The sequence below is a fragment of the Motacilla alba genome, chromosome 2 (assembly GCF_015832195.1).
Source record: "Motacilla alba alba isolate MOTALB_02 chromosome 2, Motacilla_alba_V1.0_pri, whole genome shotgun sequence".
Lineage (NCBI taxonomy): Eukaryota > Metazoa > Chordata > Aves > Passeriformes > Motacillidae > Motacilla > Motacilla alba.
The window spans coordinates 67,482,634-67,502,767 of NC_052017.1; the positions used below are offsets into that span (position 1 = coordinate 67,482,634).

The window sequence follows — 20,134 nt, forward strand, 5'->3', positions numbered from 1 at the left end:
GTTTTACCTGTCCATTTGGCAGAAATGTTTTGTTTGCTGCCTCATTCCCTAACTGGTTGAAGTAATTTTATCCACTGTTTGGGTAAATTTAAGCAATTTATAGCTCAGTATTGTGTGGTTTTTTTCTATTCTTTCCAAGTATCCCACCTAAACAGGTAATTTAATTCCCCTGAACAATTTTTTTTCCATAACTATAATGGTGCAGCTTCTGAATTACAGGTTTGTGTCTCTTAGGAATGTTGTCAATCCAGCAGAGGACATGCTCAGAGGAACTGTTTCAAATCCCAGATTAATGCAAATTAGGGAGTGTGAACACAGAAAACATCTACAGGCAGGTTTAGATCTGCAGATTTCCCCAAAATGTAGGTTAGCTTACAAGGTTAAGATCTTGCTCTGATTTTTGCTTGAAGTAATGAATGCATCAGCAGAAGGTGGGATTAAGTGCACAGAGGTGGCTTTCAAACAGCTCCAAGTACCTTCAGCCTATGGGTCTCTGCTACTATTTGTTCATCAGGAGAAAAGTTCTCTTATTTACTTCCAAAAATAAATTTGAATGTGATAGAACTTCTGTGGGGAAAGTGGTTAGTGCAATCCAGTGGCCAATGCTCATCAGTTTGGGTAGTGCCTGGGTTGTTGCCTATTTCAGAAAGAGAACTTAAACTCCTACACTGCATTATCAAGGCTCCTGTGCTACTTTCAAATTTCAGCACAAACACAGCCAGTTGCCTCACACATTGTCTCTGTGTTCCATAACTCATTAAGCAAATCGTGTAGTAGTGATTACAATCAGGGTAATGGATAGTTGTGACAGGAGACACAGGGGTCAGGAATGAGCAAGGCTCTAAAACTAGCTGAATTTTATATTCCAATACCATTATTCCTACTTCTGCTAGCCCTTGACTAGACACTGGCACCCAAAGAGGAGATTTGCCTTCATGCCTGAAGGAGGAAAACCAGGAAACTCTCTGTTTGAAAAAAAAAAAAAAAGCCCTATGGAAGTTGTCTCAGCAATCATTTAGAAAGATAGTGTTTCTAAGTTCTTGCATTACACGTAGGTTTAACAATTTGTGCTGCTCCAAAATCCTCCACATTCACACTAGAATTAACACAGAAGACCCATTTTGAAGTACCACTATTTGTGGGAGGCTGTGACCCCAAATCTGGAGCTTTAGAAGAAATGCTGGCTGCAGAGTTTACATATGTCTGGGAGAACATTTGTGACTATGGCTGGATTCAGTCATCAAAGCCTAAATCTGATGCTTCAGGTTAGGTAATCGATGCAGTACTGCAAATTTATGTAAAACAGTACAAGCATCAGCAATGAATCAGGCTCAACAAAGACCTGTCTCTTCTGTGAAGAAAAGCCTTAAAAACACTCTTTAAAAAAAATGTCTTAAGTCAGTTTTAATGATCTCTCAGGTTTTCTTGCTTGTTATTAGAGGTTTATAATGTTCCTGTCGTCATTCTATTATGGCTTTGCAGAGACTGAACTAGACTTGACTGTAACCTTCACACCCATCAAAAGACACTTACTGACCCATACTGAAAAGAATGGGACAGTATTTTCCTGAAGAAACATTATTGCTGTAGTCCAGTGTAAATAATTTGTTAATAGTGTCAAGTTAGCTACTGACAGTGCTTAGGAAGTGGCCTGAATCACTTTTTCCAGTCAGTAATTTAAAACAGTCAATAAATTATTCCCGTTTTATCATGCAAACTATAGGCAGCATAACAGCCTGACTGATAGCAACAGAAAAAAATGAATTATGTAGAAGTATTTTTTTCAGGTGAACTACCTGTACCTTCAACTGGTTTAATTCTAAATGTCTTCACTGTAACAGTTCCTCTATGTTTAAAGAAAGCATAAATAATGCCCCAGCTGATACATATATATATATGAACACTATGGCCTTAGAGGTGCTAGAAAAGCAATCTGTGTACAAATTAGAATTGAACTCCAAAAGGTTTGACATTACAGAACTCGTAGGTAAAGGTATCTTTTATTCTCCTTTTAACTAAAATCAAATTCAACCAAGGAATTCTAACTTAACCCCCACTATTGTAAGGAAAACAGTCTTTTTTAAAAGATTGCAAAAAAACATTTACTGAACATTAGTTTGAACTTTAACAAAATAATTAAAACCAGAATGACTCCCTATGTCTTCTTTCCCCATACACCTCCTGTTAGAGAAAACATATATAAAATTTACATCAATAAATTAATATTCAAGTTTTAATTTGAAGGAAAAAACTTTTTAAACAAAATAAAACAAATATTAAAGCCTCTAAGTTACAAGATTTGTTTCAGCAACTTCAAAACTAGAACGTAAGTGTCTTTGAAAAAGACAACTCTGTCAGAGAACCACATTTAAAATGTGTTAAGAAATATTAGTTTTATTTAACCAGTTTTCACAGCTGAATATTTATTCTATAAAAACTTTACAGATTGTACAGTTTATATATAGTTCAAACTACTAGAACAAAGAAGTAGGTCCCACAGATGCAAAAATACTGTACCAATTCAAGGTAAAGGCAGATTTACACACTGTACAGCTCTCCACTGGGAAGGGGAGGTGGGTCAGTTCCAAGTAAAAAGTTCAAAACTGTACAAAAATAAGGTTTGATTTCATTTTCATTCTTCATAATACATTCAATAAGATTGCAAGCACAGATACCCAAGTAATAATAGATATCTGCAGTCAGGAATCAGTAACCACTCCTGAAAGGAATGCAAAATAGGTCTATGTACACAGGGCACTCTTTTACACCATACTGCATATAGTGTATATTTCAAATAATAAAAAAGCATAGACAAAGAACATTAAACATCTAATATAAGGTAGTTTTTTTTTTTAAGAGTTTTTTTTTTTTTACTTAATAGTGTGCCAAAAGAATTTTAACTTATTAAATAATATATTCTAAGTGAACCTAAAATTTATGAACATAAAATGCATTTTTGGTGTAATACATCAATTAAACCAGCAAATAGGAAAAAAAGAACCAAAAACAAAACCCAAACTGTATATAAAGTAGTATTTTCACCCAGCAACAGGAGCACTTATGTAGTTATTAAAAAACCAAAATAAACAAACAAAAACCCCCAAACAAACAAAAAAACAACCCAGAGAGGCTTTTTAAAAACCCACTAAAACTAACTTATAACTTAGGATATTCATACATAAGATATTCAGTGATTCACTAATACTGCAAAACAAGCTTTTTTGTGTTGGTTTTTTTTTCTTCCTTCTTCCTTCTCCCTTCCCCCTTCCACTTCCCTCTGGCTCTCCCTCATTCCCTTTCCCTAAGAGACAGTGGTTTCTTCATGCCATCTGGGTAAGAATCAGACATACTCCTGCCCCTTCCTCCCACTCCTCCATACCTCCCCCCAAAAAATAACAGAGTGTTTCCTTAGCATTAATCCTGAGCACACTCTCTTTTTGGGGATACGTGTGATTTAAGCATAATAGGGTTTTATCTACCCCAAAGTTTCAGAATGTTCCATTACTTGAGGTATTTCAACCTTCTTCTGAGACAATACCTTTTCTCTAAGCTGACTCATTGGGCAGAGAAAGCAAGGGCTGGCTAATACCCGTTTCAATTCTGTATTCTCATGAAAAAGAAAAGCATTACTCCAGACTTCCCTGCCACACAGAAGATAATGCAACACCATTCACTTTTTAATTAATTCTCTATTTGATACAGTACTAGCCAAAGATAACAAAAACTAGAGCTTTTAAAGAGATGTTTGGTAGTGCACTCTATCATTTTTTACCTAGTGTGTGTGTGTGTTTGTGTGTCTACATACACACTCTCACACATATTACATTTATATCTATATATATATATATAAATATATATATATAAAAGACATATATAGATATATGCACACACATACAGTTGTGTGTGTATACATCTGCATGTAACAATCAGGGAGAAAGGAGTTTTGTTCAAATTTAAGAGATACAGTACTTTTAAACCCCTTGACAATAAAAGGGGAGGGGGGTGTGTGTCCACTCCTGTTCCCAAGCTGAGCAAGGGGTTAGTTTATATAAGGGTTTTTTAAATGGGCATATTTTGCTTGCCCTGATGTCCAAGAAATACAATTCCAGTGTCACGGGCATCTCATCAGAATTCATCAATTCTGTTCTGCAGATATTTTAACATTGAGTCCATCCCTTGTGCTGAGCCCCAGATTTTCTTCAAAACTTCACACTCCTTTTCATTTGCTTGTTCCAAGTCCACCTTCATGACGTTACGTACTAAAGCTTTGGATTCTTCAAGTACCTGGACCAAAATTAAAAAAGGGGAGTTGGGTTAGTGTTGCCTGAGAGCTGAGCACCCCATGTCCTTCTATGGGCATAACAGGTTTATATAGACAAATGCTGGAGCTGATTATCAGCTTAAGCTTATCAATTCATTACTACGACTGTAAGAAATGTTCTTCACAGTCATCTGCTTTCTGGCATCCCACAAAATTTACTTTACCTTATACAGCACAATTTAACAGTGCACAAAAGTGTGAAAATAATGAAAATCGTAAAATAACTATGAAAAAAAAATATGGTTTTGTAACTACAGGAAAGTGCAAGTGCATAGTAGTGAAGGCTAATCATAACACTTTTATCCCAAACTGCTCTAATAAGTGTCCAGATCTTGATTTCTTGAGCACTGAAAAAAAAAAAATCTCATTTGTTTTTTCTGTTTAGAAAATAAATAATTTTCTTTTAAAATCCAAAATTTATAATACATGAAACAGTTAATTTGTACTGCATCTTTCCTTGTAAGAAAGTTAAAATTACCACTATTTGATGCTATCTTGTGCAGCTGCCAGTTGCACACACAACCGCTACATGCTACTCATAAAACAAAGTCCAGCACAATGTCAAAGACTGTGTTTATTTGCTTGGTAATTTAAATTAGAACTCAACCTAACTCAAGATTTCTGTGTTTCTGTGAAGATGTTAGGGCTGCTCCTTATAATGTTGAGTAGTGTAAGTTGGACTTCAGCAACTACGTTAACACCAAATTACATTATAAAAATCCAGTGCTGGTTTATGTTCCTTATCAAATGCCACAGTACACTGTAGTTAAGAAGAATCAGATAGAAACTTTTAAAAGAATCCTAAAAAAACCCCAAATGAAAAAGATACATAAAAATCTGTCAAAAACCTTGCTGTACTATAATGCAGTCCTTGTTTCATGAAAAGACTTTTTTTTTCTTTTTTTTTTAGGACAAAAAGATGCAGTCCAGTACTGCTTAGATTAATTCTTATTCATCTAATCATAAAAATACAAGAAGATAAAGGAAACTTACAACTGAATTACATGTGACAAGTTCTTTAATTCGAACCATTACTTCCTGTGTGAATGTTCCTGGCCAGAACACTTGGGAGACGAGTCCTTTGGCACAAGCTTCCTGCGCCGTCAACTTCCTTCCACTGAACAACATTTCATTGGCCTGAAGGGATAAAAAGTTACTTCTGGTATGAAATGTAATGAGACAAAACTCATCAAAGGAAAAATGTTCAAAACAAATAAGAAAAATGCCTGCACTGTTTGAAATAGTTTTATTACAGCTCTTCCAAGTTTTAATTAAAAAAAAAAAAATACTGGCCTACAGCTGGCTGGTCCATGTTGTTGACCAGTACTAGGTCAGTAGTTATTGAAATGTGGATGTCTATGATTAATTGTTAGATGTGAAAATGTCTTTAGTAATTTCCTGGCTGTGAATGTTTGTTAGCTCTGGCTTTCTTACAGTATTGCTGACTTGGTTATCTGTGTATGCAGGAATAGGTTATAATGCCTGGCAAATCTGTAAAACAGCAATGAATACATCAGCTTGTCCTTTATAATGATGTATTTCAATTTCTGATGAAATTCATAGAAAATGACCATTCACATTTTCTTCAAGAGTCCAACACTGAACTGATAAATCCTTTCAGAATCTGATATAGCAGTCTTATTAAAAACCCCCAGTATTTAAAAGATCTTGCAAATGGTTTAAGGTACAGAATTGAGTACTACCTTCTATGCAACAAGATGCTCTCTCTAATTCTGTAAATGGTTTTGATTTGTAATTATCATGCACTTTACTATGTACCAATTTCCCCATTAAAGTTTTGTCCTACAGTCACTTTAATTCTAGCTTTAGTGAAGCTTTTTATACAGTTTGCAGTAACCTTTACATGGAAACAGGCAGTGGAAATTAAAAAGTCAGAGTAATAGTCAATCTCAAAAAAGAAATCAGTGTTATTGTTTCATAATGACTTATCTCCACTGAAAAATATGACAAATCCATTACTGGATTCTTGAAATATAAGAAATAAGGCTGTTCTAAAAATCAAACCTAACAGGTGTAACACTTCTGAGGGAAAAATACTGAGGTTTTTAATGTTTTCTAATACTAGAACTTTTGGTAATTATTTCAGCAACTTTCAGTTGAGGATCTCAAATAATTAATTATTAACTTCATAAATAATTACTTATTTGCTGTGCTACCATGTTCCTGGTATTGCATTTTACACATGAAGCAATTTGGAAACTCTGCAGTCTCTTATTTGTTCCTTTGTAATGAAATACGAAGTGTGGGTTCTACTGGCAGTTTACTTCCTAACCGCCAGTCCATTAGGAATGCAAGAAAAAACCCAGCCAGTTTCCTAGCATATTTTACTTTGAATTTACCATCAGCACATCTCTCACAGTTACTATGGAAAGCTGTGATTCACATGTATTAGTTGATAAAACCCCAAATCTCTCACACTGTGATCAAGATCTGTAGGGTATAGTTCTACCTTCTGAGAACACTGTATCAAATATACAGGGTTCATTAACTGTTCCTTCTCATTCTCCAGAATGTATGTGAATAATAATAATAACCTGAAATACTAGATAAAAAACAGAGAAATACACATGGTTGTCTAAAAAAGGAATCCTTTTTCCTACACAGCTGGGGAAAAATTAGCCTTCCAAAGTAATTTAAAAACCACTTAACATTTCTATGAAAGATCAAAATGTGAAGTCAATCTAACTAATAGTTACAACAGGCAAGCTCTTAAGCCAGGTGGTCAGGTCTACATATTCTTCACATGTATCTTTGCAAGGATAAAAATGAATTCTAGAAAGCCTTTTTTTTCTCCCTAAAACTTAGTTGCCACTGCTGAGTTCTCCTGAACATGAAACACCATAAGTGAGAATGGTGCAGTTACCTTATTTCTGCCAGCTGTAACACACTATTAGCATAAAATCTCACAAGAAATGAGCATTCCCATTGATGTTCTCACTTGACAGGTTTTGAAGGGAAATCTCTTGCTCTGGCATCTTCACTTTTGATCTATACACAACATCTGCTGGAGACCAACTGCTAAACAAGATTTAATCTATCATGCCTTGTACCTGCTGTAAAAATTAACTCATTTGGTGGTTACTTTTCAAGAAATATACTACAGCAATAGAAATAAGTGTGACAAAAATATTTCACTAAGATTCTCATTAGCAACCTTCATTTCCTACTCTGAGTAGAAAATGTCTCCTTCCACAGAGCAACTTCACTTGGACCTCTGGACTCTTCCAGTGAGGGCTCTGAGGCTCACCAGGGTTCTTTTGTACAAGGCCACAGGCACCAGGGGCCATGGAGCATCTCAGCTCTCTTGCACAATGATCAGGAGGCAGCTGGCCTCTGAACCACCACAGATCCTGGCTGTGACAGGGACTCCAGGCACTATGGAACCGTGCTTCCCTCATGACTGACAGAAAAGCTAAGATATCCTGCCATGCACGCTGGGGCCTGCCTGGCAGGGAGACCCAGTGTGTGATGTGTGATCACACAGCTCCTGGGCTTCATATCTAGGGCCTGACAACCAGAGCAAGAGCTCCATGGCAGATTCATAACAACATCTCCCCATACAGACATCACCTTCATGTCTATTACAGATTATTTTCAAAACTCAAATGCCAAGTTTAGGGACACTTCTAAAATTCTTGGTAATTCCAAGATGGTATCAGTTTTGAATCCTAAGGTTTGGGCTTCACATTTTCTGGAATAAACACATGGTTGAAAATGTTTGGGAAAAAAAAAAATCCTTTTTCCCCCTGAATGTTTTGCGTTTCACTCCTAAGCTCTTCCTGCTGACTTCTCTCTCTTTTACAGACAAAAAACATGCTTCTTTATCGAAGTCTGCAGTATGGATTCTGAACACATCTCATGAAATGTGCTGAGTAAAGTTCAGCTTTGCCCCATAGAGACACTGCTTTGCTGCAGAGAGTCAAGGATAGCACAAGAACAGTGGATTTTTTTTCCCTTTATGCACTAATAATTTTGAATTGTTACCACTGGAAGCTTTCAATTAAAATTTTTATATTTAAGAACAAGAGCATTCACAAACACACATGAAAGAGTGCACTAGGGAAGAGCTTGTGTTTTTTGTACAACTTCTAAAGAAATGAAAAGTAACAACCACAAGTCTTTAAAGGACGAGGATGTATGGAATGGATGGATGAATGGATGGATGGCCAAATAAAAAGGGAAAGGAACAATCAGTAATTTGAAACATCCTAAGATATTAAAGATACTCTTATAACTGTTAAACTATTTCAGTTACCTTTTCTGTTCTCTTCTAATAACTAAATCCAAATATGACACAATTAGCTATTAGATCTTTCAGAACTGGTGTTTTAATATATATATTTTTAAATCAGTAAATACCTACAGGGAAAAATGGCTTTTATAACAAACAGTGATCTTGGAAAACAGGTGTAGCCACAAGCACTTGTTTCATACTGTCCAAATTGGAATATGACATAGGTCTAAGTTTTCAAAAAACACAGCATGAAAAAACACTAAGCAACATGAAAATAACATAGGTAGGAGATTCTTAAATAGCTTTTTGTTAGGAGTGCACGGAAGCTGAAATAGTTATTTTGCATAGTGGCATAAGACTGCTCCTGGCTGGTGTCACAATGCTCTGCTGTGCAGTGACACCGGGAGCCACACTGGTGCTGTGCTGAATGCAAGACACCGGTGGCTGGTCCCCACAAGGCAGCAGCAAGGAAGGTGTGTCTTGGTACACAGGACATGACCCTTCTGACACCATCAGGGTCAAAGGTGGGATTAAATCCTGTGCCTGCTTTCAGTTTTGTGCAGGTAAAGAGTAAGTTGTAAGAGCATGGAGCAGAAAAGCTATAAAGGGTGGCTTCTCATGAAAGGTTTTCATGAGAGAAAGAAAAAAATTAAGAAAAAGACAACACAGGAAGGCAAAAAGTCTTGAAATCACACTGGATAAATTATCCCAACTGAATTGTGAAGCTGTCAGCCCCTACCCTGCAAGCTACTTACAGAAGCCAGGCCCATAATCCGAGGGAATGTAAGGGATGAACATCCATCTGGACTTTGTCCAAAAGTAGTGTATGGTGTCTGAAACCAGGCCTTCTCGTTGGCCCAGACCACGTCACACAGAGGCAATATAGATGCTCCAAGTCCAATGGCTGGGCCATTTACTGCTACAATGATAGGCTTCTTAAACTGAATAAAAGTATTCACAAAATTCCTGAAGAGAAACAGAAACATGCGCTCACTACATATATGAGAGTGTAAAATATACCAGTCCTTAAAAACTCCATAATAATTCAACTTCACAGTAACATCACTTTCAAACCCAACCTGACAACTTTCCACAATGAGGTGGTTATTTGGTGGATGAGGGGAGAGAGGTGGATATTGTCTACACAGAGTTCAGAGTGAGGATTTCAGCACTGTCTCTCGTAAGAGTTTCACGCTGCTGATGTATGAGCTGGATGAGCAGACGGTGAGGTGGACTGGAAAATGTCGGAATGGCTGGCCCAGAGGGTGGGGACTCCTGGCACAGGCCAGAGATTTAAGTGTTGCACCCCATGGGGTCAGTGATGGCTCCAGCACTGTTCAACAGCTTCACTGATGATTTGGTTGATGGGGAAGAGCATATCCTCAGGATACAAAACCAAGCTGATAACCAGAGGATTGTGCTGCCATCCAGAGGGACCTCGACAGGCTGGAGAAATGAGCTGACAGAAACCTCCTAAAGCTCAACAAGGGAACTGCAAAGCATTGTGCCTGGGGAGGAGCAACCCCAGGCATCAATGTATGCTGGAAGACAAGCTGGAAAGCAGCTTGGCAAAAATTGAACTAGAGTTTCCAGTGGATACCAAGTTGAACTTGAGCCAGTAGTGTGCCAGTGCTACCCTGCACTGCTTTAGGAGGAATGTTGTCTGGAGTGTGCAGGAGTTGATCCTGCTCCTCTGCTCAGCCTCAGTGTTATTATGGTCTTCTCAGTGAAAGGGAGACTCCAGATGGTCTAGCAAAGGGGCATCGAGGTGATCCAGGGCCTCAGTGAGCTGGGCCTGTTCAGGCTGGAGAAGAGAAGGCTCAGGGCATGCCATCAAAGTGTAAAAGTACCTGAAAGGGGATGCAAAGAGGACCCAGATTCTTTTCAGTGGTGCCCGTTGAGGCAGTGGGAACAAACTGAAACATGTTAGGTTCCCTCTCAACAGCAGGAAACACTTTCTTACTGTGAGGGTGACCAAACAGACAGCCAAGGTCATGGACTCACAGTCTTGGGAGATTTAAAAAAACCACAAGAAATGGTCCTGGCCAACCCGCTCTAGGTGACCTTGCTTGAGCAGGTTGAACAAGATGACCAGCAAATGTCCCTTCCAACCTCAACCATTTTCTGATTCTGTAAAAGCCTACCACTGCTCCCAGCCCAACCCATCACAGTAGCTGGGCAGGTGCAGATTTACCACCCCTCTACAAGCATCAGCTGATACAGCACTTTGGTACATCCATGTGTACCACAGCTCTCAGATAAGGCTGCAGGCTTTCCACACCTCTGGGTGCCACAGCTGTGGCACAGCCCTGCTTGGTCTTCACTGTATTCATGTATGGCATTGGCATAAGGTATTTACCTGTGTTTTTAAGTGACAGTAATAAGGTATAAATGAAGATGGCCAAAGCATTATTGGTCTTTCTTGAGGAGCTCTTCTTAACAAATAAATCTGCTTTTTAAAACTATGAACATTAATAGTAGAGCTCTATTATCCCATATCAAACACCTGTAAACTTCCCCATCTCATCTTCCTTCTTTTGGTTGGTAATAATGGTCTGGGTACTATGCTATTAGGTGACATATGCATATTCTCATCCTCGCTGACAACAAAAAATGACAATTCATTCCAGTACCCACAAAATATGGATTCTTTGTTCTCAAACAGTAATGCCTCCAAAAGCTTCTTAGGAATAAATAGTCATGTGTGTATGAATACGTAACTTCAAAATTACCTGTGTTTCTCCCTATCTGTGTTACATATTTTTGTATTTCTGCAAAACAGAACAATTTTACTACACTGCATTCAGCACTAAAGGTTATCACACTCCTTCTTAACTCATTCTAGTGAACTGAAATAGCTAAATGCAAAAAAACCCCAAATCTAAACCTGGAACCATCTCATGCAAGTCATCATACAAACATCCCATCCAGACACTTAAGATAATTTGAATCATGACTGAATATCCCAGAGAGGACCATCTCTAGAATATACATGAAAAATACCTTATTTGAAAGGGAGGGTGTGTTTGTCTTTTAAGTAAGTCTTTTAAGTCACCTCTGCCCATTTTATTAACAATTAATATTAGGTGAAAAAACAGGTTTCTGGAAGGACCCAAATTAAAACAGTGGTAGAAGCTCAGTGCTAAGAGCTTCTGGCCATATCTGAAGTCACCACATAAGCAACTTTTACATGAAATGACTGAAGAATTTCCTTTGATAAAAATAACTATAATAATCTTTTCAAACCAACTGTGCCTCCAATGAAACAGGCTTTACATGTCCATGGCCTTTTTTTAAAAACATGACCATTGATAACAACAACAGAAGAAGGGCTCTGAAAGAATATAGATACTCTGGAAGAATGCAAGAGACCAGGATCTCAAAACCAGTGTTCAAATGTACTTGTTTGTATTGCTAAAATGCGTCTCCAAGATCCACACTTTTTTCCATATATTTTCTTCTACTTGGTAATAGTTCAGATCAATTTATTTAAATGTTAGATTTGGTACCTAGCATTGGGATGATGACCACCAGTATTAATCTACTCCTTTAAAATATCCACCATCCCACTTCTCTGAACGTACTATATCAATTTACTCATTCAACACGTCTTGAATTTTGGTGTTTTAAATTTGTTTTTTGGAAACTCTATGGCTATTGAAGTATTTTAATATTGGTTTCAACTGGAGGAGTATTATAATACTCTCAGTTCTCACAGTTAAAATTTAAAATTAAAAATGCATGAAATGACAACCCAAATAGAAAAGAACAGGAAGCATAAAGAAGAGCTGCACGCTATAATGTAACAGGTGAATGTCTGAGATCTTTTTGAATAAGAGGCTTCTGAAATAAAGACAGAACAAGCCAGGCTTGAGCAATAATGAGCAATGCCTATCAGATGACTGAAGATAGTCATACATACCTAATAGCTTCTGCCATCTTAGTGCTTTCCTTTTTTCTATCATCCGTTAAACGTCGTATAAAATAAATAAAATCAAGACCACAGCAGAAAATGCTACCAACTGCACTGAACAGCACAAGTTTACTGTCATCTGCAGCTGCTGTGTTCAGTGCACTTTGGACTTCCTTCATTACCTGAAAAATAAAAATTTAGTAAGAATCATTTTAATCCATCATTACAAAGTAGCATGTTGTTCTCTTCCCTTCCTCCCCCTATGAGACCTTTCAACATCTTTTATTTTTCCTTAGGATCCACTCAACCATTTTATTAGAAAAGTTAACTTTCTTCATTATCCAAAAAAAGGTAAGTTAATGTATTAGAAGCTTTGCATTTCAAAAATGTAATTAAACAAAGATAATTAAATCATTAAGGAAAGATCTATTAGGTGTTATCTGTAACTAAAGCACTCATTCAGCATTTCTGTAATTTGGACAGCAGATGGCATATGCAACCAGTATAGAAAAAAAAGAACCTTAATTGAGGCTAAAGGTTTTTTCAAGTTGCACTTTGTAAATCACTGCACATCTCATGAAAGACAGGACACATCAACATGGTCAGGTAATAGAGTTTTTAAATGCAAGTGAGTTACGCATGGAGTCAACTGTACATATAGCATCTTGCAAGTAAGAACCTGTATCGTGTTTTGTGTACATTTGTGCCTGAATAACAAGCAGAAACGAGGCAAGGACTTCAAATTCCCTTTCCCTCCCCTCCCAAAACCAGAATTGTTCTGACCTCTGGATTTAATGAATTATTTTCAGACGATTTTGTTGATAGCAAAATATGTGTGAATCCATCTTGTTTCCTGACAACAATGTCTCTGTACCGGTAGGCGCTCTCTGTTTGTCTCACGCTGAAACGTAGCCTTTTATCAAAGGGTTGATCTCTCCTGTCATCAATAAACCTTCGTTTGCTGGCTGTCACTCCTGCTACAGATGTCTGGATGTTGGTTGTACCATTGGCTGCTAATGCTTCCATAAAGGTGGGTGTACCTGGAAAGAGTTTAAACAAGTACAATTACATTTGATTAGCTCACCCATCTCAAAATCCCTATTAGCATGAAAACATGCAACTCCTATTAAGAACACACAGTAAACTCAGTCTCCTGGAAGTTGTTGAAAGAAACACTGTGAACAGAGCAAAATTGAAATGACAAAGGGATTCAAGGTAATAATTTTACCATTTTGAGAATATACAATTAGAATAAGTCAAACAGACCAATTGTCATACACTCATTTTTAGAAGAGGAGAAATATGTATTTAACCTAATACCAATGCACTTCAGTAGGTTAATGGTCTGCTTTCTCCTTTTCCAACATTTTTATGTCATTTAACAGTGTCAACATTGCTAAGAGAAAACAAAAGCTTTTTGTTTCAATCAGAAATTATTATAAAGAAAAAGACACTTAGAATAAACCGAATAAAGAATTTGATTGACAAGATCATAAAAAGCATAATAGTTTTTAAAGAAAAATGGAAATGAAGACTATACTTTTTTGAGAGGAGCACAAGACCCATGAAGTGATGGATATTTTAATGGATTCATAGACAATGAGATTTTTCTCATGTTAAACATTTTTTGCTACTGGAATTGGCAAATAGACAATTAAGTTTTGCTGGTCTTGTTCCCAATCCCTTACACAGAGGGACTCTGAAGGCATGCAATTAAACAGGCCATTCCTCATGTCACAGAAGGGACAGGTTTTTCTGCAGTGCCCATTAGAAACATAACACCAAATAACTACCATTCATTAGAGAAAATAAGAGAACATACTGAATCTATAATGCCTCTGTATGTTTAGGTCTCCATGCAAAATCTCCCCCAAATTTGTCATACTAAAGTAATGGCGCGTGCATAGGACAGGGGGGTTAGAAATATTGGGAAAGTGTGTCAAGAGTCCAGACAGTAAAGTTTTGAAATACTTATCCTGAGAATTGAGCTCAGACTAAAATCTACTGGAAAGCCACTGCCCTTATCTCACTAATAGGTACTTCAGAACATCATGCATATGATGTCTTAAGAAGTAGAGTAAAACCATGTACAAGTAAATTATTAATTAAATGTTATTGTAACTTGTCAGTATCTTCCTGAATAAGTTATATTTTTAAATTAAATTATTTCAAATTTTGTTTTAACTGCAACATATTTCAAGCACTTGTGCATCTAGTGAAGACATTAAAGAGGCTCACTTAAGTAACTAGAATGTCCAAAATCTTGGTATTTCCACTGTATTCAAGTGCTGCTTACCTTGACTCATATGAAGTATGAGAGAGATAATGAGGAAAGAGACTAAATTTAATTAAAATTTAGAACATTATACATTTTCCTACTTATATTGCAGAAATTGTCTCTGGATATAAATGCAGTTTTAATATAAAATATTTTAAAATAAATATTTTATTATAAATACATTATTATTAATTAGGCAAGTTGTCTGTTTAAGGATCTATACAATAATAAGATTTTATTCTATTTTTAAGGTCTTTCTTGTTGTATTAGTGATTTACTCCTCTTACCGTCTCACTTTTTGTGAAGAAGATAAAGACAATTCAGAATTTTTTAGTTGTTTGAAGTGAAGAGTAAGAAACTGGATTCAGTTTGAGATCAGTTTTAGAGACAGAAATGAATGAAATGGAAGATTAGTATTTTGTAATGACATAAAAATTTCACATTTATTCCCAAATTTTCCATGGCTTATAAAATTCCTTTCAATTTCATTTCAGCAGAATAAATAAAAATTTGGTCTATACTAAATATGAATTTGATGAGGAAGACTTTTGACTTTTTTTGAAACCATATTATGGCAATTACATTCCTTTAAAAGAATTCTCTTGACAGGGAATTTGCAGGAACACCAATGTTGCCCCATACTTCATTAGGAACACAAGACGAAATTGTCCTTTTGTCCTAGCCACAGTGAAAAACATGGAGAATTGGGAGAGCAGCACAGACTAGACTAAGCCAAAACAAGGAGTCAGTAAACTTGTGCAAGACCCTTGAGCCTGTATTTTCCCCACAACGCATTCTTACAGATATACTCAAATACCAGTAAATTACTTTTGAGATGCAAGAGACACTGATTCTATACTTTGGGAGACAAACCTTCTGGCAAGAAAGATCAAGATGTAAACACCACAGGCCAATTTTCATGCTTATTGAACTGGCAAGAGATCTCCTTATTTTTTATATAAACCCTGTCTCCACTCATCAATAGTTGGGAGTTTCAAACCACAAACAAGGGACAGCTGCAATTCTGGAAGAGGAAGAAGTCTCCTCTTTCCAATCATGTAAACACACTTCCAGGATACTAGGACTGGAATAAAAAAAATCTGTCAGCTTTATAAACCATAATTCTGCACAGGGAGACTCAGCCAGCCAGTACAGATCAGAATATGGCACAGAAAGGTTTAAAACATGTTTGTTAATGTTTGTCATTACTGATGGAAGTTTGGCACCCTGTATACCTGACAGTACAGGGGGCTCTTTCGCTTGGCATTTGGTCCTTGGAAGCAAAGGGACAACTCAGAGACATAAAGCAGTATTTCATTTTGTAAGTACACAGGTAAAAGTGGCTTTGCTGCTCAGACTTGAACACGTGGTACAGCAAACAGGGATGAAAATAAAGAAGTTCAGTTGAGAGTTAATTGTATTGCTAGAAATTTCCTTACATGAAAACTTTACATTAAGGTGACTTGTCTTCAGGATAATACAAAATGTATTTTAGTATTTTAAAACAGAGTTTTGTAACAAGCCAAAAGTAGTTCTGCATTTTAAGACATTAACAGAGATAGCATAACAAAGATAAAACACCACGCCCCCCCTCCTTTCAAACTGAGCTTCCAAAAATAAGTAAGAACTTGGAAAAAAAGGCAGTTTACCCTAGATATTGTCAACTAATGAAGAACTGTTTAAGGTGTAAACAAAGAGCTTATAGTTATATAAAAACCTTTCCACCTGCAGATTGTTAACAATGTGATCTCAGAGCTGAAGACAGTAGTACTACTGGACAAAGCCAAAGCTTCACTATACAGGTGCAAAAGGAAGTTAAGACGAGTACTTTGTTCTGCAGCTGTTGACCAAAACTTGGTAACAGTCAGCAATTTCATGCAACTGCACTTGGAGGGAAAAAACCTGAAGCTATGACCAACAGATATGAAAGGAGCTGGTCTTATCCAAAGGAAGACAGACACAAAATACCAGTTTTGGGAAAGGGGCAGAACAAAGGTGTTTTTATTAAAAACACAAGTTATGCTCACTTAACAACAATCCAAAATTAAAACCCCAAGCACCTCTCTAAGATATTCATGCTTCACTGCTACTGAGAAGTTCAGTTTAGCTTACATATCAAACCTTGAATACAAATACTCCCCTCCCTGCAACAATACTGGGGATACATCCAAAGAGATGGTCTAAAACCAGCCAAGTTTCTTTTGCACACTTCTTTTTGAGTACATATGTGTTGGTGCTCTTAATTCAAGGCTTGACTCACAGAGTATGCTGTCTCTGAAAGCTTAGCATAGATGCCTAAGGAACAAGCACAAGAACATGAGAGGTGTGAACAATACTGTCTTGAGTATTTTCTTTAACTCCAGCCACAAGAAACTTAGCAATTACTAAATTTGCATGTCCAGAATCATAGGCTGCACCAAATCCCATGTATTTAAATTCATCTTCTCCACGGGATTGTCAAATTCATTTTTGAAACCACTATGTGTTTGTCTTCCAAAGTATCTCTTGGCAGCAAGTTCTGGAACATACATGTTAGATTTCTTCATTCCTTTTATCAGAACCCTTCTCCAGATTGGCTAGCCCCAGTCTTATTTCCCTTTTCCTCTTCCAGAAGCCAGTCCAATCCTGCCATTCTTCTCCATGCTTCTTCCTCTTCTATGAACTCTTGGAACAGGGCCCAAAATGGCACACAATATTCAATATGGGTTTTGATTTTTTTTTTAAACTACCACCAAACAGATGCTTACAGAAAACTACTCAAAACAAACCCAATGCCATTTCCCCGAGCAGCAACACATAGCCAGGAACCAGTCACTGTTTTATGTTTTGCTATAGGCACAGTTTGGTATGTAAGCCTGTTTTGTCCTCTCCTCAATGCCTGGCATTCATCTGCACTGAAAGTCAGCTCTCATTTTACTCATGAAATCACTCAGTATTTTCAGAGAAGCCTGACGTGTTCCCAAGGAGCTTTCGGAGCTCCCATGTCTTTCCTGTACCCTCCTGGTACCAGTTATGTCCTTTCCTACACTAAGTGATGAAGGGGTTAATGAGAAGCATCCCACTTGAATAAGGAAATGCACAAACACCAGCAGCAGCAATGTCCTAAAGTGTTAACTGCAGAAATAAAACTGCAACTGTAACTGATTACAACTCAAGTACCAGACAGGGAACAATATGATCTGGAAAACTGATTGGTAAAAACAACTTGAATTTTCAATGAAAAAAATAAATTAAAATCCAGTGCTACAAGTAAGTTATATTTTTTTTTCCTTAAATCCTTTCTGCACTTTTACTTCTTCATTGTATCCTGAATATACAATCCACAAGAGTTCAAAATTAGTTGTCCAGTGCAGGTAGCCTCACATTTAATTTCTTGCCTACAAACAGAGGTGTTTTGTTACATGTTCATATGTATTAGCAATCTCTAACTGCAAACACTGTTAAGCTTTTCCAGTCTTAACTCTGCACTACATCAAATATTTCACAGGAGACAGGAATTCCAGACAGTGATACCACAATGCAAACATAATACTGAAGTTTCCAGTATTTTTTCCACTTCTTCTTCAGTGATTACACAGAAAACATCTTAGAATTGCAGTGTATTAACACAGACTAGAGAAACTAAAAATGAGGCTTCTAAACTTCCTATGTGCTTATTTTTTGTCTGAGTATGCATATTAATAGCACTTACATTTTTGAATCAAACAAAACTTCCACTTTGAAACATCACAATAAATATTTACAAGAAAAGGAAGTCACAATTTATTGTACATTTCACCTAAAAAGCTGATTTGCTCTGTGTTTCTGAAAAAGTGTTCAAAATGTGCTGGTCACTTATGTCAGAAAGATGCAACTTCAGTTAATTCCTTCCAGATTATGGTGTTCCACTGATACAGAGCACAAATCAACAGTGCAACCAGCAGTAAGTTGTGCACACCCCAGCATCAGAACAGGCATCCCCAAATATTCCTCGGAGGAGAGGGGGTGGAAAAAGGACAATATTCCTTCAAATCATAGGCTGATGATGACTGCAATACCGTGCTGCTGATACCCTTGTCAAAACCCTTACTGCGAGGAGGGAGGGAGTGTTTGTGCCCTGTAACACTATCCTTGCTAAATGAAGGAAACCACTTCTGTTTCTGTTTCAAGGAAACAGTTACACAGGCAACCATTAGATGTTCTGTTGTTTTTGCAAATACGCCACAGTACAAGGACTGACTATAGGTTTTAAGGGCAGATGAACTGGCAAATTACCACTGAACTTGGTGGAACATCAGCAACAGGAAACTACAACTCGGCAGCAAGCAGTCATGCAGTAGCTGGCAGGCTTGATTGTCAATGTCTACCTTCAACTCCTAAGAAGTCCTTTTCTTGTGGTGTTTAATTACAACTCTTTTCCATATATTTTGTATAGCTCTTAATCATAAATGTAACTTGGAAACACTGCTCCTATTAAACCTACATTTCTTACAGGACACTGCTGTTGTGGACAAAACTAATACGAGAAGAGAAAAACATACATGTGCACCAGTAATATTTCTCTACTCAACTTTTGAAGTTTTTATATCTTTTAATCCAGGTTGCCATGTCACATTTAGAGTAATAGTGTCTACAACAGCCTTTGCCCCCGCTTGTGTAGATATATTTCTCTGTTTCTTAGATTACTCAGAGCATCAAATATATTTATGTTATTTTAATATTGTTAGGAATAGGGCAGCATTACTGGTCGTATTGGACTTTAGTAGGTTATAGGCCATTATTTATTTTTGCTTTCAGATGTCTTTCCTTTTCAGAACATAAGCATCCATGTGAAGATAAACTCATAATGCCAACCAAAAATGCAACTAATCAGAACATAAAATTCTATAACTGGAAGTGGGCAACCAATACAAGAGAAAATGCCATTTCTTCACCCTTGAGTTAAACAGGTTTACATTAGCATGACTGCTTTATACTATATCAGTGGAAATAATAATTTAAAAAAATTACATATATTAAAAGATGGGAATAACAAAATACTAAACCTAAGATTTGCTAAGACCATGCTCACAAAAGCAACAAGGATAACATTAATAATAGATAAACTGGCAACATATCTCTTAAGGAGTATGCTTAAGTTTTACTGTCTTTGAAGAGGAACTGTGCATTTTTATGCATAATGTATTAAATAAACTTTCCAGTCTCACAGTGGAAAGAAAATGTCCTGCTTCTAACAATTCCCAAATGTTTTCCAAATACATCTCCATTCTTACTATTTCACCAAAAATAGAAAAACACTCCTCAGGTAGCAAAATCTTTTTCTCCTTTATCATGGATCAAGATAAATTAAAACTGTTCTCTATTCCCCTTCCACTGCAGTTTTAGCCT

At 36.8% G+C, this 20,134-nt stretch overlaps 1 protein-coding gene across 3 annotated transcripts in view; it reads right to left on the minus strand.

Moving 5' to 3' along the window:
* Positions 1 to 2,367: 2,367 nt before the first annotated feature.
* CDYL (chromodomain Y like) overlaps positions 2,368 to 20,134 on the minus strand; it is a 105,262-nt gene continuing 87,495 nt past the window's right edge. For all 3 annotated transcript variants that reach the window (XM_038126750.1, XM_038126752.1, XM_038126751.1), the window contains 5 exons: positions 13,273 to 13,529; positions 12,499 to 12,671; positions 9,332 to 9,542; positions 5,315 to 5,458; positions 2,368 to 4,284 (listed from right to left, as the gene is read on the minus strand). In XM_038126750.1, coding sequence (XP_037982678.1) covers positions 4,126 to 4,284; positions 5,315 to 5,458; positions 9,332 to 9,542; positions 12,499 to 12,671; positions 13,273 to 13,529 — 944 coding nt within the window. In that variant the 3' untranslated portion in view covers positions 2,368 to 4,125. The remainder of the gene's footprint in view (positions 4,285 to 5,314; positions 5,459 to 9,331; positions 9,543 to 12,498; positions 12,672 to 13,272; positions 13,530 to 20,134) is intronic.